Consider the following 21,864-nt stretch of genomic DNA (forward strand, 5'->3'; position numbering starts at 1 on the left):
ATTTGCAATTTTCGCACCAAAGTACATTCATCTCTAGGAGACAGAACGCGTCTCCTTCCTGAGCGGTATGATGGCTGCATGGCCCCATGGTTTTTATACTTGCGTACTATTGTTTGTACAGATGAACGTGGTACCTTCAGACATTTGGAAATTGCTCCCAAGCATGAACCAGACTAATTTTTTCTGAGGTCTTGGCTGATTTCTTTTGATGTTCCCATGATGTCAAGCAAAGAGGCACTGAGTTTGAAGGTAGGCCTTGAAATACATCCACAGGTACACCTCCAATTGACTCGATTGATGTCAATTAGCCTATCAGAAGCTTCTAAAGCCATGACATCATTTTCTGGAATATTCCAAGCTGTTTAGAGGCACAGTCAACTTAGTGTATGTAAACTTCTGACCCACTGGATTTGTGATACAGTGAATTATAAGTGGAATAAGTTGTCTGCAATCAATAGTTGGAAATATTACTTGTGTCATGCACAAAGTAGATGTCCTAACCGACTTGTCAAAACTATAGTTTGTTAACAAGAACTTTGTTGAGTGGTTGAAAAACGAGTTTTAATGACTCCAACACAAGTGTATGTAATGTCAAATGCAGATACCAAAAAAAACTACTTAAAACCTGTTAAGCCTCCCCCCTACTTTTTCGGAAATTCTGTTAAAAATCGCGCAACATTTTGGCGTCCTGCTACTCAGGCCAGGAATATAGTATATGCATATGATTAGTATGTGTGTATAGAAAACACTCAGACGTTTCCAAAACTGTTTAAATCACGGCTGTGACTATAACAGAACGTCTGTTTCATCGAAAAGCGCAGGAAAATCTGATCACTGGAGATGGGAAAAAATATCCATGCGCCACTTCAACCCATTGTTAAAGGTGAACCGTATTAAATGAGGCCGAGCTTGCAGTACCTACAGCTTCCACAGGATGTATAGAGTCTCCTCATTTGATTCTGATTTGATTCTTGGTAGAACCGACCAAAGGGAACCGATTCCCTCCGACCACCAACCTGAGGCATTGTCTCTGTGTTTTTCCGGACATTTTTCCACACGACCAACTATCGAATTTACATCGCCTCCTGATGATTTTTATAGCTTATTAACGTGTAGTTATACCTAAAGTTGCATTAGAAAGGTATTTCGAAGTGTTTTGTGAAAGTTTATCGTCGAATTTTTAACTTTTAAAAATGACGTTACGTTATGAAACGCTATTTTTTTCCGTTTATCACACAGTCTTCATAGATCGATATCTAGGCTATATATGGACCGATTTAATCCAAAAAAAGACCCAGTATTGATTATGGGACATCAAGGTGTGCCAAGAAAGAAGATGGTCAAAGGTAATTAATGTTTTATATTTTATTGTGCGGTTTGTGTAGCGCCGACTATGCTAATTCTTTTGTTTACATCCCCTACGGGTCTTTTGGGGTGTTGCATGCTATCAGATAATAGCTTCTCATGCTTTCGCCGAAAAGCATTTTAAAAATCTGACTCGGTGGCTAGATTCACAATGACTGTAGCTTTATTTCAATACCAAGCATGTGTATTTTAATGAACGTTTGCGTTTTAACTAATACTATTAGCGTGTAGCATAGCGCATTTGCATTTCCAGAGCTCTAGGTGGGACGTCTGCGTCTCAAGTAGGCTCAAGCAATCAATAGTTGGAAATATTACTTGTGTCATGCACAAAGTAGATGTCCTAACCGACTTGTCAAAACTATAGTTTGTTAACAAGAACTTTGTTGAGTGGTTGAAAAACGAGTTTTAATGACTCCAACACAAGTGTATGTAATGTCAAATGCAGATACCAAAAAAAACTACTTAAGTAGTACTTTTAAGTATTTTTACTTAAGTACTTTACACCACTGTGAATACATTGCGTCTTATTGTCTGCTCTTGGCCACAGAGCATCTGTGCTTCCATGTCTCTGCTCCATCCACAATGTTCCTCTGCTCTGTATGTCTGTGACGGAGGAGTCACATGATGCGTGGATGGCTATATCGGTGTGTTTGTGTGTGCGCATGCAAGTGTGTGTGTGTGTGTGTCCTTGTGTGTGTGCATGGATGCCTGGTGTGCTTTGCCTCTCTGATTATTACTGCGTGGTGGAGATGATTCCCACGAACGGAGGGCTGTGTTGGGATCGCCGTAGGGGACGACAGGGGTCGGCTGCTTCTCCTCATCAAACTCATGCAGATAATAGCCCTTATTGTCAGGGAAATGCAGCCTGCCGAATGAACCCAGGGATCTCTCATACAGATGTGGGATCTTAATTTGATACAATTAAGTAGGAAACAGTAGGAAAATAATCCTGCAGCAACAGGAAATGGTCATGGTCATTTTTGGTAAATTTGTAGCGGTTGATACATTTTTCATAAGGGAAACTCAAGTCTGAAATTTCAAAATGGAAATGACAAACTTTAAGTGGCTATTTAAACCATATTTTCACATTATTACAACGTCTCACAGGCAACAGGCACATTTTATCTTGCATGAAGCAGTGTGATCTACTTTAGGTCTATTCTAAGACCGTGGAAGGTATCACAAAATGGCTGTTAACAATGACCTGATAAGACCAGTCACTAAAGAGCCAATTTAGTTTACATCTCAAGACAAGAGGATGACCCATATATAAGCCTTATATAAGACGATAACATCAAATCAACATGAAATGATGCAGGAAGACCGATGGAAAGGGTTGCATCAAAAATAGCAACCATATTCATTCAGTCAATGACCGGTTTTGGATCCAAGGGGGAGTTTGGTGGTTGGGAGGCTGCATGGAGATTATTCTCTGTTATAAACCTGCTACACAACACTATGTTGACATTCTCTACAGTAGTCAAATCAAATAACACTTTGTCACATGCGCCGAATACAACAAGTGTAGACTTTACTGTGAAATGCTTACTTACGAGCCCTTTCCCAACAGTGCAGTTAAAAAGTAAGAACATTTACAAATAGATAAAAAGAAAATAGTAACAATAAAATAACACAATAAAAACTATAACGAGGATATGTACAGGCTATATACAAGCAGTACCGGTACCGAGTCAGTGTACTGGGGTACGAGGTGGTTGGGGTGATTGATTGAGGTAATATATACATGCAGGTTTGGTTAGGTGATTGATTGAAGTACTATGTACATGTAAGTAGGGGGTGAAAAGTAGAAAGTACGGGCAGCCGTTTAATGAACTTTTCAGCAGTCTTATGGCTTTGGGGTTGAAGCTTTTCAGGACCATTTTGGTCCCAGACTTGGCGCTCCGGTACTGCTTGCAGTGTGATAGCAGAGAGAACAGACTGTGACTTGGGTGACTGCAGTCTTTGACAATTTCTAGGGCCATCCTCTGAAACGTCTGGTATAGATGTCCTGGTTGACAGGGAGCTCGGCCACAGTGAAGTACTGGGCTGTACGCGTTACTCTCTGTAAGGCCTTGTGGCCGAATACCAAACAGTTACCATACCAAGCGGTGATGCAGTCAGTCAAGATGCTCTCAATGGTGTAGCTGTAAAACCTTTTGAGGATCTCAGGGCTCAAGCCAAATCTTTTCAGCTTCCTAAGTGGGAAGAGAAGTTGTCGTGCCCTCTTCAGGACTGTGTTGGTGTGTGTGGACCATGGTAGGTCCTTGATGATGTGGACAGGAACTTGAAGCTCTCGACTGTCTCCACTATAGCCCCCTCTATGTGAATGGGGGCGTGCTCAGCCCTTCCGTTTCCTGTAGTCCACGCTCCTTTGTCTTGCTGACATTGAGGGAGAGGTTGTTGTCCTGGCACCACTCTGCCAGGTCTCTGACCTCCTTCCTGTAGGCTGTCTCAGTCTCTCAGCCATTGATAGTGCCGGGATGAGTGTGGGTGGGTGTGAGAATACAACACAACACAACACAAACCCTCCCTGGTTGATCCCTGAACAGCATTTGGCAGCACGTGAGAACCAGCAAGTCCTTTTCTCACTCAGGTTATTACAGGACTGTTCTATAATATATGTGAGCATCAATTATGCATTGGCTCTCAACTTTACTTAACTTCAACATCCAACGCACAACACAAACAAGATGTTAGAGAGAGCGGACCCTAGGTTTCCCTCTATACAGTATATGTTACAGTTTATGCCTGACTAGTGTCTGCATGTGTAATTCTGCATGCATGAACCCACAAAGAGATTGTGTGTTTGTGTGTATGATTGTGCAAGCTGGCTCGTCCATGTCTGTGTGTATATCTATAGGGAACAGCAGCCATTAATTAATTGCTGTGAGTTTACATTACAATAGGGTTCAGTGTAGGCATGCCAACTGGAAATAGCAGTAATTAATTCACACTTTTATTATGAGGAGATTAACCCTACTGCCAGGGATGTGCCTCTGGAAGAGCAGCAATAACCTGGAGTGACTGCTCAACTCAGAGTCAGTTAGCACTACCAACAAGACCAACGAGGCCAACAAGACTAACAAGACCAACAAGACCAACAAGGCCAACAAGGCCAACAAAAATAACAAGACTAACAAGTCCAACAAGGCCAACAAGACTAACAAGTCCAACAAGGATAACAAGGCCAACAAGACCAACAAGGCCAACAAGGCCAACAAGACCAACAAGGCAAACAAGGCCAACAAGACCAACAAGGCAAACAAGGCCAACAAGACCAACAAGACCAAAAAGGCCAACAAGACTAACAAGGCCAACAAGACCAACAAGGCCAACAAGACAAACAAGGCCAACGAAGACCAACGAAGACCAACGAAGACCAACGAAGACCAACAATGCAAACAAGGCCAACAATGCAAACAAGGCCAACAAGACCAACGAAGACCAACAAGACCAACGAAGACCAACAAGGCCAACAAGGCCAACAAGGCCAACAAAGACAATAAGACCAACAAGGCCAACAAGAACAACAAGACCAACACGACCAACACGACCAACACGACCAACAAGGCCAACAAGGCAAACAAGGCCAACAAGGCCAACAAAGACATTAAGACCAACAAGAAAAATAAGACCAACAAGGCCATCAAGAACAACAAGACCATCAAGACCATCAAGACCAACACGACCAACAAGACCAACAAGACCAACAAGGCAAACAAGGCCAACAATACCAACAAGACCAACAAGACCAACAAGACCAATAAGACCAACAAGGCCAATAAGACCAACAAGAACAATAAGACCAACAAGACCAACAAGACCAACAAGACCAACAAGACCAATGAGACCAACAAGACCAACAAGACTAACAAGGCCAACACTACCAACAAGAACAATAAGGCCAACATGGCCAACAAGGCCAACAAGACAAAAATCTCTAATCTATCAAAACATATTGTAGCTCTTTTCACTCAAACCAGGATGGAGATGAAAGCAGTGCCCAATTCTTGAACATCTCCGGGAAAACCACAGTCAAACTAATGGTGGTGCATCCTTCTCGTACACTGACCTCCACTCGCTATGGAGCTGTAACACATTAGACTGGTCCAGCCAGGTGGACTGATCACTGGTCAAGGACTAGGCCTGCAGATCATGTCATCATGGGTCTGCTGTGAGCTGTTGTTGGAGCAGAGTGTGAGACCATCTCTGATAGTGAGACCATCTCTGATAGTGCCATCTGGCAGCAGCGTCTCACTCTGTCAAACTCATTATCTTTCCTCAAACCTCTGGGTTGGAGTAAATCAACAGCAGGAGTCATGCAGCACAACCAGCGGGATAAGACTCGGACTCATCCACTGAAATACCACCACCAGCACGCACACACACACACACAAGAGTGAGTATTAAGTACACACACACACATATGTGCATGCACACACACACATAATATGCATGCATGAGCAGAGCACGCACGCACGCACACAGGCGTGCATGGAGGCATACATACACAGGCGTGCATGGAGATGCGCACGCCCCCACCCCCCCACACACACACACACACACACACAGGAGTGCATGGAGGCACACACACACAGGAGTGCATGGAGGCACACACACACAGGCGTGCATGGAGATGTGCGCCCCCCCCCCCACAGTCTTATGTAACTTGTCAGGGGATGTACAGGTAAAAACACAGTATAGATCCTGTCACAGAGACAGTGTCTACCAGGGTTCCAGTTGGACGTGTTGGAGGCTCTCTCAGATAACACCTGAATGAATGGCTGTATCTGGTGGCCGCCATTTTCTATCAAATGCATTGCAACACATGAAAGGCAAGACATGGGAGGAAGAATTGTAGAGTGAACACTGGGGCAATATGCTGATTGGATAGTAGTTCTAGGACTAGACAGGACTCCAGACAGAACAGGACACAGCTTCCAGAGTACTGGCATGTGAGAGACTGACTCATCATCTCTCAGAGATGTAGTCTATGTGTGCTATGTTGTCTGAGCTGATCATCACCAAATATCTGCCTAAATACCAGACTCACTCATGGTAGATTAACAGATTAACACGCATATTAATCAACGTACATATCAGATCCAGGTCAACATGCTTATGTAAAGCAAATAAACAAAGGAGGTTAGGAGCCTACTACCATCAAATATGTTTATAAATTCAGTGTGAATATTAAAATGAATGGGTATACATGTTAAAGACGAACTCATGAACTCTACAGTAGAAACAGAACTCTGGCTTAAATCAACTGTCACAACAGTGAGTGATCCTCTAAACACACTCTTCTACCTTAGAAACAGAACTCTGGCTTAAACCAACCGTCACACCAGTGAGTGATCCTCTAAACACATTCCTCTTTCTTTCTCTCACTCACCGGGTGTCCCCTCCTCCCTGTCGGACCTCATGTCCTCCTCCTCCTCCACAGTACAGGCTACGCTGGGCTCCACGGTCAGTGCTGGTGTGTGTTCTCATAGCAGAGGAACCCAACACAGACAGACACCATTCAGAAATACACCGTAGCACAGCAGCCTCTCTTCCAGCCACTCGCAGCTCTGGTCATTAGGTCCACCCAGCCAGGTTACTAGGAAGAGTTCCCCTGAGTGCGTGAGTGAGCCTGTTTTCTCTGTTCTCTCTAGCTATCTCCCTCTCTGTCATTTTCACGTTCTATCTCTCAACCCCTCTCTCTCCCCCGCCCTTTTCTCTACCTGTTCTGGTACACGCCCAGAGGCAGTTTCCATTCCAAACCGCTCTCACCCCTCCTCTTTTTAACCCTTCTCAGCTCTTTCTCTGGAATCTATCTCTTTCTCTCTCTCTCTCTCTCTCTCTCTCTCTCTCTCTCTCTCTCTCTCTCTCTCTCTCTCTCTCTCTCTCTCTCTCTCTCTCTCTCTCTCTCTCTCTCTCTCTCTCTCTCTCTCTCTCTCTCTCTCTCTCTCTCTCTCTCTCTCTCTCTCTCTCTCTCTCTCTCTCTCTCTCTCTCTCTCTCTCTCTCTCGGAGGGAGGGAGGGAGGGCGTACCTGTAGGTGGTAGGACAGGTGAGTCACTGTTATAGCACTCCTACTCCACCTGATGGCAGAGAGTTGAATGCCACACTGTCCGTACAGTACAGGACTTACTATATACTATACTGAACATCTCACTTTCTGTACAGAGAACAATACACCTGTAAGGACTGTACTTGCATGTGAAAATAAAACTTGAAACTTGAGACATACAGTACTTCCTGGTCACAAATGAAAGTACATCAAAACAATTCCACACACATCACTGGGGTTGTTAGTGTGAGAACGCAACCCAGGAAGTGCTGGTGTTTTCTCCCAGTCCCAGGGCCCAAGAAAGGGACAGCAGGTGCAGTCAGGTAGAGGAACAGAGATAAGCCCAGCATTGGTTAAAGGAAGTGTAAACAAGACACTGGGGGGGATTCATTTCAGAGTTAAATCTGACTGCTATTTTTACTCCTGAAACATTGTAGCTTAGTACTAACGTGTACAGTTTGTATAAACTGAAAGTGTTGTAGTATTATGTATTACTGTATTAGTAATACATAAAATTGCAACTAAAAATGTAACATGCATATTTTTTCCATCCGCAAATGGATTTAGATATTTCTTTTGATTCAGTCACAGAATTTCATTACTTGGCTACCACAAACCTAATATAGTGCTATTTTCTAGTGCTAAGCCTGTACAGAATAATTATGTCTCAAATATAGAATACATATGTGCATATTTAGACTTATGTGTGGGAGAGAGTGTGTCACCTATTGCTATTGAAGTAATGAGCACAAATAAGCCATCTATCCTGCTTGTCAGTGGATGATGCTCCAATGTGTGTGTTTCATCTTTCAACATGGCCCAAACATCACAGACATTTTAGCCAGATGCTTGTCAACTGATGCAATGGATCTGTCACTCACTCACTCACTCACTCACTCACTCACTCACTCACTCACTCACTCACTCAACTCACTCAACTCACTCAACTCACTCAACTCACTCACTCACTCACTCACTGACTGACTGACTGACTGACTGATTCACTGACTGCTCAAGAATCACAGTCATGTGTCATTCTCATTCTCATTCATCTAACGCCCATTCAGGGTTGTGAGTGTGACAAGAGTTTACTTGTTTCAGCCTTGGTTTCAGTGTAGCTGGAATCAATTGACTGATATTTTTACTTACGGTTACCCTTCTCATGATACTGCTCTTCTGTCTTTATACTCTCAGTCCTCTATTGTGTCTTTTCACCCCTCATACAGCTATCCTTGATGTCATAACTAAACACATTGAACGTGGACTACAGGAAAAGGTGGGCCGAACAGGCCCCCGTTAACATCGACTGGGCTGTGGTGGAGCAGGTCGAGAGCTTCAAGTTCCTTGGTGTCCACATCACCAACAAACTATCATGGTCCAAACATACCAAGACAGTCGTGAATAGGGCACAACAAAACATTTCCCCCCTCAGGAGACTGAAAAGATTTGGCATGGGCCCCCATATTCTCAAAAGGTTTTACAGCTGCACCACAGAGAGCATCCTGACTGGATGCATCACCGCTTGGTATGGCAACTGCTCGATATCTGACCGCAAGAAGCTACAGAGGGTAGTGCGAACGACCCAGTACATCACTGGGGCAAAGCTTCCTGCCATCCAGGACCTACATACAGTTGAAGTCGGAGGTTTACATACAACTTAGCCAAATACATTTAAATTCAGTTTTTCACAATTCCTGACATTTAATCCTAGTAAAAAGTCCCTGTTTTAGGTCAGCTTTTATTTCTTTCATCACATTCCCAGTGGGTCAGACGTTTACATGCACTCAATTAGTATTTGGTAGCATTGCCTTTCAATTGTTTAACTTGGGTCAAACGTTTCGGGTAGCCTTCCACAAGCTTCCCACAATAAGTTGGGTGAATTTTGGCCAATTCCTCTTGACAGAGCTGGTGTAACTGAGTCAGGTTTGTAGGCCTCCTTGCTCGCATACGCTTTTTCAGTTCTGCCCACAAATTCTCTACAAGATTGAGACATAACGATGGTCATTCATCAGAACAGAGGACATTTCTCCAAAAAAGTACGATCTTTGTCCCCATGTGCAGTTGCAAACCGTAGTCTGTCTTTTTTATGGCGGTTTTGGAGCCGGGGCTTTTTCCTTCCTGAGAGGCCTTTCAGGTTATGTCGATATAGGACTCGTTTTACTGTGGATATAGATACTTTTGTAAATGTTTCCTCAAGCATCTTCACAAGGTCCTTTGCTCCTGTTCTTGGATTGATTTGCAATATTCGCACCAGTTCGTTCATCTCTAGGAGACAGAACACCTCTCCTTCCTGAGCGGTATGATGCCTGCGTGGTCCCATGGTGTTTATACTTGCAAACTATTGTTTGTACAGATGAACGTGGTACCTTCAGGCATTTGGAAATTGCTCCCAAGGATGAACCAGACTTGTGGAGGTCAAAGAGGCACTGAGTTTGAAGGTAGGCCTTGAAATACATCTACAGGTACACCTCCAATTGACTCAAATTATGTCAATTAGCCTATCAGAAGCTTCTAACGCCATGACATAATTTTCTGGAATTTTCCAAGTTGTATAAAGGCACAGTCAATTTGGTGTATGTAAACTTCTGACCCACTGGATCTGTGATACAGTGAACTATAAGTGAAATAATCTGTCTGTAAACAATTGTTGGAAAAAGTAGATGTCCTAACCGACTTGCCAGAACTATAGTTTGTTAACAAGAAATTTGTGGAGTCATTGAAAAACGAGTTTTAATGACTCCAACATAAGTGTATGTACATTTCTGACTTCAACTGTACTGTAATAGGCGGTGTCAGACAATCCAGTCACCCAAGTTGTAGACTGTTTTCTCTTCTACCGCACAGCAAGCGGTACCAGAGCGCCAAGTCTCAGACCAAAAGGCTCCTCAACAGCTACCCCCAAGCCATTAGACTGCTGAAGTCAGCAATTCCTACCACCCCTGTACACTGCTGTTACTCACTGTTTGTTTGTTACCTATGCATAGTCACTTTGATTTGATTTGCATTGGTGTTTGTTCTTCACTGGTTGTCCTTTTCTTGTGGCAACAGGTCACAAATCTTGCTGCCGTGAAGGCATACTGTGGTATTTCACCCAATATATATGGGAGTTGATCAAAATTGGATTTGTTTTTGGATTTGTTTTCAAATTCTTTGTTGGTCTGTGTAATCTGAGGGAAATACTTGTCTCTAATATGGTCATACAAGAGGTTAGGAAGTGCAGTTCAGTTTCCACATTTTGTGGGCAGTGTGCACATAGCCTGTCTTCTCTTCACCTACAGCGACCTTTCTCAATAGCAAGGCTATGCTCACTGAATCTGTACATAGTCAAAGCTTTCCTTAAAACCTCTTCAGGATCGGTGTCCTGTCTGTGGGATGGTTTAGCTAACTTAGGCTAATGTGATTAGCATGAGGTTGTAAGAAACAAAACAAAAAAATCCCAGGACATAGACATACAGTGGGGCAAAAAAGTATTTAGTCAGCCACCAATTGTGCAAGTTCTCCCACTTAAAAAGGTGAGAGAGGCCTGTAATTTTATCATAGGTACACTTCAACTATGACAGACAAAATGAGAAAAAAATCCAGAAAATCACATTGTAGGATTTTCAATGAATTTATTTGCAAATTATGGTGGAAAATAAGTATTTGGTCAATAACAAAAGTTTATCTCAATACTTTATTATATACCCTTTGTTGGCAATGACAGAGGTCAAACGTTTTCTGTAAGTCTTCACAAGGTTTTCACACACTGTTGCTGGTATTTTGGCCCATTCCTCCATGCAGATCTCCTCTAGAGCAGTGATGTTTTGGGGCTGTTGCTGGGCAACACGGACTTTCAACACCCTCCAAAGATTTTCTATGGGGTTGAGATCTGGAGACTGGCTAGGCCACTCCAGGACATTGAAATGCTTCTTACGAAGCCACTCCTTCGTTGCCCGGGCGGTGTGTTTGGGATCATTGTCATGCTGAAAGACAGGGGCCCGTTTAATCTTCAATGCCCTTGCTGATGGAAGGAGGTTTTCACTCAAAATCTCACGATACATGGCCCCATTCATTCTTTCCTTTACACGGATCAGTCGCCCTGGTCCCTTTGCAGAAAAACAGCCCCAAAGCATGATGTTTCCACCACCATGCTTCACAGTAGGTATGGTGTTCTTTGGATGCAACTCAGCATTCTTTGTCCTACAAACACGACGAGTTGAGTTTTTACCAAAAAGTAATATTTTGGTTTCATCTGACCATATGACATTCTCCCAATCTTCTTCTGGATCATCCAAATGCTCTCTAGCAAACTTCAGACGGGCCTGGACATGTACTGGCTTAAGCAGGGGGACACGTCTGGCAATGCAGGATTTGAGTCCCTGGCGGCGTAGTGTGTTACTGATGGTAGGCTTTGATACTTTGGTCCCAGCTCTCTGCAGGTCATTCACTAGGTCCCCCCGTGTGGTTCTGGGATTTTTGGGTGAGATCTTGCGTGGAGCTCCAGATCGAGGGAGATTATCAGTGGTCTTGTATGTCTTCCATTTTCTAATAATTGCTCCCACAGTTGATTTCTTCAAACCAAGCTGCTTACCTATTGCAGATTCAGTCTTCCCAGCCTGGTGCAGATCTACAATTTTGTTTCTGGTGTCCTTTGACAGCTCTTTGGTCTTGGCCATAGTGGAGTTTGGAGTGTGACTGTTTGAGGTTGTGGACAGGTGTCTTTTATACTGATAACAAGTTCAAACAGGCGCCAAACAGGTTAGAAATGGCAAGGTAACGAGTGGAGGACAAGAGGAGCCTCTTAAAGAAGAAGTTACAGGTCTGTGAGAGCCAGAAATCTTGATTGTTTGTAGGTGACCAAATACTTATTTTCCACCATAATTTGCAAATAAATTCATTAAAAATCCTACAATGTGATTTTCTGGATTTCTTTTTCTCATTTTGTCTGGTAGAGTTGAAGTGTATCTATGATGGAAATTACAGGCCTCTCTCATCTTTTTAAGTGGGAGAACTTGCACAAATTGGTGGCTGACTAAATACTTTTTTGCCCCACTGTATACAGACCACACATTCCAAATGGCTTAAACTCTTTAACATCATCCTTAGCTCTGGAATCTTCCCCAATATTTGGAACCAAGGACTGATGACCACAATCCACAAAAGTGGAGACAAATTGGACCCTAATAACTACTGTGGGAAATGCATCTCTCAACCTTGGGTAAATCCTCTGCATTATCATTAACAGCAGACCAGTACATTTCCTCAGTGAAAACAATGTACTGAGCAAATGTCATATTGGCTTTATACCAAATTACCGTACGACAGATCACATACTCACCCTGCAAACCCTAAGTGACAAAGAAACAAACCAAAGGCAAGGTCTTCTCATGCTTGTTAACTTCACAAAATATTTGGATTAATTGTGGCGTGAGGGTCTGCTGTACAAATTGATGAAAAGTGGGGTTTGGGAAAAAAAATACGACATTATAAAATCCATGTACATTTATTTAACTAGGCAAGTCAGGTAAGAACAAATTCTTATTTTCAATGACAGCCCAGGAACAGTGGGTTAACTGCCTTGTTCAGGGGCAGAACAACAGAATATTTGCTTGTCAGGGCGGGGATTTGATCTTGCAATCTTGCAGTTACTAGTCCAATGCTCTGACCACTAGGCTACCTGCCGCCCCAAAACATAAACAACAAGTGTGAGGTTAGAAATGGCAGAAAACAACATTTTGAATAGATATGCATACTTCACTAGATTACTCTAAAACTTTGCACATACAGTGCTGCTATCTAGGTGCCAAAGTTTAAATTGCGCCAGGGCTAGAATGATTTATTATGACCTTTCTCATGAATTTCAAAGATGATGGTACAAAAAAAATTCACATTTCCACAAACTTCAAAGTGTTTCCTTTCAAATGGTATCACGAATATGCATATCCTTAGTTCAGGTCCTGAGCTACAGGCTATTAGATTTGGGTATGTCATTTTAGGCAGACATTTAAAAAAAGGGTCCGATCCTTAAGAGATTAATTTTGGGTCAATCACAGTGGTCAGGTATTCTGCCAGTGTGTACTCTCTGTTTAGGGCCAAATAACATTCTAGTTTGCTCTGTTTTTTGGTAAATCTTTCCAATGGTCTAATTGTGTTGCTGTCCTGGGGCTTTATGGGGTCCGTTGGTGTTTGTGAACAGAGCCCCAGGACCAGCTTGCTTAGGGGACTCTTCTCCAGGTCCATCTCTGTAGGTGATGGCTTTGTTATGGAAGGTTTGGGAATCTCTTCCTTTTAGGTGGTTGTAGAATTTACAAGCTGGACTTTGGTAATTAGCCGGTTTAAGCCTAATTCTGCTCTGCATGCATTATTTGGTGTTTTACGTTGTACACAGATGATATTTTTGCTAAATTCTGTATGCAGAGTCTCAATTTGGTGTTTGTCTCATTTTGTGAATTCTTGGTTGGTGAGCGGACCCCAGACCTCACAACCAATGGGCAATGGGTTCTATAACTGATAACTGTCAAATTTTATGTTCTTTTTGACGGCGTAGAAGGTCCTTCTTGCCTTGTCTCTCAGATCGTTCATAGCTTTGTGGATGTTACCTGTGTCGCTGATGTTTAGGCCGAGATATGTATCGTTTTTAGTGGGCTCTAGGGTAACGGTGTCTAGATGGAATTTGTATTTGTGGTCCCGGCAACTGGACCTTTTTTGGAACACCATTATTTCTGACTTACTGAGATTCTGCCCAGGTCTGACAGAATCTGTGCAGAACATTTTGGTTCTTCTGTAGGCCCTCCTTGGTTGGGGACAGAAGCACCACATCATCAGCAAACAGTAGACATTTGATTTCAGATTCTAGTAGGGTGAGGCTGGGTGCTGCAGACTTTTCTAGTGCCCTCGCCAATTTGTTGATATATATATGTTGAAGAGGGTGGGGCTCTCCCTCTCTCTCCTGCACCCCCCCCTCCCTCTCTCGCTTCCTCGCTCGCTCGCTCCCTCCCTCTCTTTCTCTTCCCTATCTTATTCTCGCTCCCTTCCTCTCCCCCTCCATTTCTCTCCCTCTCCTCCTCCCTCTCTTTCTCTGCTCCCCCTGTCCTCCAGCTGCACCAGATGATTGGTCACTCTGCATTATAAGCACATGAGAGTGTTGATGGAGAGCTGAGAAAGACAGGCATTAAGATATTAATAATTGCCCTGGGAGGGGAAGAAGGGAGGGAAGGAGTGAGAGATGAAGGAGTGACTCAGATAGATACTACCTCTGTCCAGGGCTGATTGAAGTGTCATGAGGCTCATTTAATGATCTGAGAGTGTACTTCTGCTGCTTGAAGGGGCAGTATTCGATGAAATGATTACAATTACAATTGTGGGGGACACTCTTCTGGCTTTCTGGCAGCGTGATAAAGAATAATGGGTATCATTAAGTAGGAGAAAATGAAATGCCCACAAGACTTATATATTGACCAATAAGCTTCAGGTGATCAATACTCTTTATGACAATCCTCCTCAGTATCATTACTGATCATCCAGATCACAACTAAGAGAGAGAGCCTTTATTCAGAAAGTTCTTTAGAGGGAAAATTAGATGCCATTTACCTCAAAATGAAGACTGTGATTAGAGCATAAAATGGCCAAAACCACAATACAACAAAGACGAACATCAATAGTACTCTTCTCTATTCAGATGGTACAACAATAGACTGTAAAGAGGTTACATCTTCCCCCCTCACCCCATTCAGCTCTGCTATCAATGTTTCTCTGCATTGTGTCTGAGCCCAGCACAGAATTGGGTGTATACAGTATAATGCCAAGCAGATCATTAACCCTGTGTGCAGGCAGGCAGGCAGGCAGGCAGGCAGGCAGACAGGCAGGCAGGCAGGCAGGCAGGCAGACAGACATACAGACAGACAGAGACTCACAGGCCTTTGCTCCTGTCTGTGTACACCCATCTGACATGCTGACAGGTCTTTGTCTCAGTCTCAACTCCTGGCACAAATCACCATGCACACACTTCCTTCCGTCACCAAGGCAACACCCTGTATTTCCAATGGCAACACCTTACCTTTATCGAGCGAGGAGTCTGGAGTCCCAAAGTCCATGAGGCTGGAGATCTCTGTCTGGTAACAGATATCGCTCACCACCGACTTCTGCCTGTAATTACCGGCAGGATCTGTCAGACAAAACACAATAGGACATATGACATCAGACCAACAACAGGGACTAGCATCATTGAGATGTACAATAACGTTATGTTGACAACAGATCTCTTCAGGAAGACGTCTTTCTAAAGAGGAAGGACAGTTATTATTAGCATTTACAAAGCCAAGGGGCACTAACATGACTCACACAGGTGGTGAATAGCTGTGTGTCTGTGAGTGTGATTGTGTGTCCATGTATGCGGGTGTGAAAGAGTGACAGAAAGAGAGAGAAAGAGTGAGCGAGTATTCAAATGAGTCACTGTCTGCGTTAAACTTGTGATGTGATGAAACTTCCATACACACTGCTGAGAGGTTTTCAAAAACAAACAATTATGTTTGAAATTGGCAGAGCCATTATAGATATGAATTGAGTTTGACAGGCACTATTCTAATGAACAATACAGCTAATAGATTTTTGCATGTTTAACAATTGCAGGAGAAATGGGAGGACAGTTTTCATACAGATCATACTCTGCTCACATTTTCAATCCACTGTCTTATTCCTTTTCACACTTTTTCTCTCATACTGTCTCTCTCTATCTTGCTCCGCCAAACGTTTTTGCGTCCAATACAATGATTTAATGGTTCTGATCGAACTCTGGTGCTTGAACTCTACAGGTGAAGGTTCATCTGCTGTCTGTCTCTCTCCTCTTGTCTATCCTCCTCTCTATCCTCCTCTTGTCTATCCTCCTCTCTCTAATCCTCTCTCTCCTCTCTATCCTCCTCTCCCTCCTTCTCTTATCCTTCTCTCTCTCCTCCTCTCTTTCCTCCTCTCTCTCCTCCTCTCTTCTCCTCTCTCTCCTCCTCTTTTCCTCCACTTTATCCTCCTCTCTATTCTCCTCTCTCTCCTCCTCTCTATCCACCTCTCTTATTCTCCTCTCTATCCTCCCCTCTCTCCATCTCTTATCCTTCTCTCTCTCCAATTCCCCATCCTCCTCTCTCTCCTCCTCTCTCTCCTCCTCTATCCTCTCTCTCCTCCTCTCTATCCTCCTCTCTCTCCTCCACTCTCTCATCCTCTCTATCCTTCTCTATCCTCCTCTCTCTCCTCCTCTCTATCCTCCTCTCTCTCCTCCTCTCTCTCCTCCTCTCTCTTCTCATCTCTGTCATCTCTGTCCTCCTCCTCTCTGTCCTCCTCTCTCTCCTCCTCTTTATCCTCCTCTCTCCTCCTTTCTGTCCTCCTCCTCTCTGTCCTCCTCTCTCTCCTTCTCTCTCCTCCTCTCTCCTCTCTTTCCTCCTCTCTCTCCTCCTCTTTATCCTCCTGTCTATCCTCCTCTCTCCTCCTCTCTCTCCTCCTCTTTATCCTCCTCTCTCTAATCCTCTCTCTATCTCCTCTCTATCCTCCTCTCCCTCCTTCTCTTATCCTTCTCTCTCTCCTCCTCTCTTTCCTCCTCTCTCTCCTCCTCTTTATCCTCCTCTCTTCTCCTCTCTCTCCTCCTCTCTATTCTCCTCTCTCTCCTCCTCTCTATCCACCTCTCTTATCCTCCTCTCTATCCTCCCCTCTCTCCTTCTCTTATCCTTCTCTCTCTCCAATTCCCCATCCTCCTCTCTCTCCTCCTCTCTCTCCTCCTCTATCCTCTCTCTCCTCCTCTCTATCCTCCTCTCTCTCCTCCACTCTCTCATCCTCTCTATCCTCCTCTCTCCTCCTCTCTCTCCTCCTCTTTATCCTCCTCTCTCTCCTCCTCTCTCTCCTCCTCTCTGTCCTCATCTCTGTCCTCCTCCTCTCTGTCCTCCTCTCTCTCCTCCTCTTTATCCTCCTCTCTCCTCCTCTCTGTCCTCCTCCTCTCTGTCCTCCTCTCTCTCCTTCTCTCTCCTCCTCTCTCCACCTCTCTTTCCTCCTCTCTCTCCTCCTCTTTATCCTCCTGTCTATCCTCCTCTCTCCTCCTCTCTCTCCCTCCTCTTTATCCTCCTCTCTCTCCTCCTCCTCTCTCTCCTCCTCTCTATCCTCCTCTCTCCTCCTCTCTGCCCTCCTCTCTCCCTCCTCTTTATACTCCTCTCTGTCCTCCTCTCTGTCCTCCTCTCTCTCCTCTCTCCTCCTCTCTCTCCTCCTCTCTATCCTCCTCTCTGCTCCTCCTCCTCCTCTCTCCTTCTCTCTCTCTCCTCTTTATCATCCTCTCTCTCCTCCTCTCTCTCCTCCTCTCTCTCCTCCTCTCTCTCCTCCTCTATCCTTCTCTCTCTCCTCCTCTCTCTCCTCTCTATGCTCTCTCTCTCTCTGCTCCTCTCTCCTCCTCTCTCTCCTCTCTCTCTCCTCCTCTCTATCCTCCTCTCTATCCTCCTCTCTCTCATCCTCTCTCTCCTCCTCTATCCTTCTCTCTCTCCTCCTCTCTCTCCTCTCTATGCTCTCTCTCTCTCTACTCCTCTCTATCCTCTCCTCTCTCCTCCTCTTTATCCTCCTCTTTATCCTCCTCTCTATTCTCCTCTCTCTCCTCCTCTCTCTCCTCATCTCTGTCCTCCTCCTCTCTGTCCTCCTCTCTGTCCTCCTCCTCTCTGTCCTCCTCCTCTCTCCTTCTCTTATCCTTCTCTCTCCTCCTCTCTCCACCTCTCTTTCCTCCTCTCTCTCCTCCTCTTTATCCTCCTGTCTATCCTCTCTCTCCTCCTCTCTCTCATCCTCTCTATCCTCCTCTCTCCTCCTCTCTCTCCTCCTCTTTATCCTCCTCTTTCTCCTCCTCTCTCTCCTCATCTCTGTCCTCCTCTCTATCCACCTCTCTTATCCTCCTCTCTATCCTTCCTCTCTCCTTCTCTCCTTCTCTCTCTCCTCCCCATCTCCTCCTCTCTCTCCTCTCTCTCCTCCTCTCTATCCTCCTCTCTCTCCTCCACTCTCTCCTCTCTCTCCTCCTCTCTCCTCCTCTCTCTCCTCCTCTCTTTATCCTCCTCTCTCTCTGTCCTCCTGTCCTCCTCTCTCTCCTCCTCTTTATCCTCCTCTCTCTCCTCCTCTCTGTCCTCCTCTCTGTCCTCATCTCTGTCCTCCTCCTCTCTTTCCTCCTCTCTCTCCTCCTCTTTATCCTCCTCTCCTCTCTCCTCCTCTCTCTCCTCCTCCTCTCTCTCCTCCTCTCTATTCTCCTCTCTATTCTCTTCTTTCTCCTCCTCTCTGTCCTCCTCTCTCTCCTCCTTTCTATCCTCTTCTCTCCTCCTTTCTGTCCTCCTCTCTGTCCCTCTCTCTCTCCTCCTCTCTATCCTCCCCTCTGTCCTCCTCTCTCCTCTCTCTCTCCTCTCCTCCCTCCTCTCTCAAACCCTCTTTATACTCCTCTTTATACTCCTCTCTGTCCTCCTCTCTGTCCTCCTCTCTCTCCTCTCTATCCTCCTCTCTCTCCTCCTCTCTATCCTCCTCTCTGCTCCTCTCTCTCCTCCTCTCTCTCTCTCTCCTCCTCTTTATCATCCTCTCTCCTCCTCTCTCTCCTCCTCTCTCTCCTCCTCTCTCTCCTCTATCCTCTCTCTCTCCTCTCTCTCCTCCTCTATCCTCTCTCTCTCTGCTCCTCTCTGCTCCTCCTCTCTCCTTCTCTCTCTCCTCCTCTTTATCCTCCTCTCTCTCCTCCTCTCCTCTCTCTCTCCTCTCTTCCTTAGAACTCCTCTCTATTCTCCTCTCTATGCTCTCTCTCCTCTACTCCTCTCTATCCTCTCCTCTCTCCTCCTCTTTATCCTCCTCTTTATCCTCCTCTCTCTCCTCCTCTCTCTCCTCATCTCTGTCCTCATCTCTGTCCTCCTCCTCTCTGTCCTCCTCTCTCTCCTCCTCTCTCCTCCTCTCTGTCCTCCTCTCTGTCCTCCTCCTCTCTCCTTCTCTTATCCTTCTCTCTCCTCCTCTCTCCACCTCTCTTTCCTCCTCTCTCTCCTCCTCTTTATCCTCCTGTCTATCCTCCTCTCTCCTCCTCTCTCTCTCCCCCTCTTTATCCTCCTCTCTATCCTCCTCTCGTCTCCTCTCTCTCCTCCTCTTTTCCTCCTCTTTATCCTCCTCTCTATTCTCCTCTCTCTCCTCCTCTCTATCCACCTCTCTTATCCTCCCCTCTATCCTTCCCTCTCTCCTTCTCTTATCCTTCTCTCTCTCCAATTCCCCATCCTCCTCTCTCTCCTCCTCTCTCCTCTCTATCCTCCTCTCTCTCCTCCACTCTCTCATCCTCTCTATCCTCCTCTCTCCTCCTCTCTCTCCTCCTCTTTATCCTCCTCTCTCTCCTCCTCTCTCTCCTCCTCTCCTCCCTCTTTATCCTCCTCTCTCTCCCTCTCTGTCCTCCTCTCTGTCCTCATCTCTGTCCTCCTCCTCTCTTTCCTCCTCTCTCTCCTTCTCTTTATCCTCCTGTCTAGAATCCTCTCTCCTCCTCTCTCTCCTCCTCCCCTCTCTATTCTCCTCTCTATTCTCTTCTTTCTCCTCCTCTCTGTCCTCCTCTCTCTCCTCCTTTCTATCCTCTTCTCTCCTCCTTTCTGTCCTCCTCTCTGCCCTCCTCTCCCTCATCTTTATCTCCTCTCAAGAAATCTGTCCTCCTCTCTCTCCTCCTCTCTCTCTCTCTATCCTCCTCTCATCCTCCTCTCTATCCTCCTCTCTGCTCCTCTCTCTCCTCCTCTTATTCTCTCCTCCCTCCTCTTTATCCTCCTCTCTATCCTCCTCTCTCTCCTCTCTATCCTTCTCTCTCTCTCCTCTCTCTCCTCTCTGCCTATCCTCATCTTCTCCTCTCTCCTCCTCTTTATCCTCCTCTCTATTCTCCTCTCTCCTCCTCTCTCTCCTCCATCTCTGTCCTCATCTCTGTCCCTCCTCTCTGTCCTCCTCTCTCTCCTCCTCTTTATCCTCCTCTCTGTCCTCCTCTCTGTCCTCCTCCTCTCTGTCCTCCCTCTCTCATTTCTCTTATCCTTCTCTCTTCTCCTCTCTCCACCTCTCTTTCCTCCTCTCTCTGGTCCTCTTTACCTTCTTCTCTCCTCCTCTCTATTCTCCTCCTCTCTCTTCTTTCTCCTCCTCTCTCTCCTCCTTTCTATTCCCTCTCTCTCCTCCTCTCTCTCCTCTTTGATCCTCCCTCTATTCTCCTCTCTCTCCTCCTCTCCAGAGCTCCTCAAAACTCATCTCTGTCCTCAAAAATTCCTCCTCTCTCCTCCTCTCTGTCCTCCTCTCTGTTCCTCAGCCACCTCCTAACGTGTGAAACTCTGTCCCTCACTTCTACTCCTCCCTTTAATCATCCCCTCATCCTTCCAATGATGTAAATCCTCCTCTCACAAACAGTCTCCTCCCTCCTCTCCCTCCTCTCCTCTCTGGCTCCTCTCTATCCTCCTTGATCTCCTCTGTATCTCCTCTCTTCTGTTCTGTATCACTAGACATTCTGCTCCTCTCTACCTCCTTATCTCAATCCCTCTCTCCTCTCTTATCCTCCTCTCTTGGCCTCCTCTCTCTTCCTCTCTCCTCACTAAATCCTTATGTACTAAATCCTCCCTCCATCTACACTGTCCCAGTAGTTTTCTCTCTCTCCTCCTCTTTCTCCTCCTCTCTATCTCCTCTCTCCCTCCTTCCTCATCTCTCCCCTCTCTAACTCTGTGTCTCTGCTCCCTCTTTATCCTTTGGTTTATCCTTCTCTCCTCCATCTCTGTTCTCTCTGCCTCTCCCTGTCCTCCTCTCTGTCTCCTGTTCCTCTCTCTCCTCCTCTCTCCACCTTAATTTATCCCTTCCCTCCTCTAAGGTATCCTCCTCTCTTAAACAATCCTCTCTGGTTATCCTCCTCTCCTCCTCCTCTCTCTCTCTAAGACTGGACTCCTGAGTCCTACCTCCTATCATCCTCCACCTGTCCTCCTTTCCTCCTCTCCACTCCTCTCTCTCCTGCCACCTCCTCTTTGTCCTCCTCTCTGTCTCATATCCACACTCCTCTCTCTCTTTCCTCCTCTCTCTCCTCACCTCTCTCTTCCTCCTCTCTCTCTCCAATCACTCATTCATAGTATCTCTCCTCCTCTATTCTCTCTCCCTCCTCTCTGTCCTCCTCTCTCTCCTCCCACTCTCTATGACTCTAGTCCTCCTTCTGTCCTCCTCTCTCTCCTCTCTCTCTTATCTACCTCCCCTCTGTCCTCAGGCTCTCATCCTCATCTCTGTCCTCCTCCTCTCTGCTAACCCTCATCTCCTCCTCTTTATACTCCTGTCTCTGTCCTTCCTCCTCCTCTTGTCCTCCTCTCTCCTCTCTCTCTCCTTCTCTCTCCTCTCTCTCCTCCTCTCTCTCCTCCTCTCTCTCCTCCTCTCTATCCTCCTCTCTCCTCCTCTCTCCCTCTCTCTATCCTCCTCTTTATCCTCTCTCTCCTCCTCTCTCTTCTATCTCTTCTCT

The 21,864-nt window shown here is 45.5% G+C and overlaps 1 protein-coding gene across 5 annotated transcripts in view; it reads right to left on the minus strand.

Moving 5' to 3' along the window:
- Positions 1-21,864, minus strand: part of LOC112247326 (kazrin-like) — a 355,810-nt gene that overhangs the window by 40,851 nt on the left and 293,095 nt on the right. For 4 of the 5 annotated variants that reach the window (XR_006084792.1, XM_042331334.1, XM_042331340.1 and 1 more), the window contains exon 4: positions 15,454-15,561. Coding sequence is in view for 4 of the 5 variants with exons in the window: in XM_042331334.1 (XP_042187268.1) it covers positions 15,454-15,561 (108 nt within the window). In the remaining variant the exon portion in view is untranslated. Of the gene's footprint in view, positions 1-6,760; positions 7,062-15,453; positions 15,562-21,864 lie in introns of those variants that run through there. The other variant, XM_042331337.1, reaches the window with a different exon arrangement.

Source organism: Oncorhynchus tshawytscha, linkage group LG02, assembly GCF_018296145.1.
Source record: "Oncorhynchus tshawytscha isolate Ot180627B linkage group LG02, Otsh_v2.0, whole genome shotgun sequence".
Lineage (NCBI taxonomy): Eukaryota > Metazoa > Chordata > Actinopteri > Salmoniformes > Salmonidae > Oncorhynchus > Oncorhynchus tshawytscha.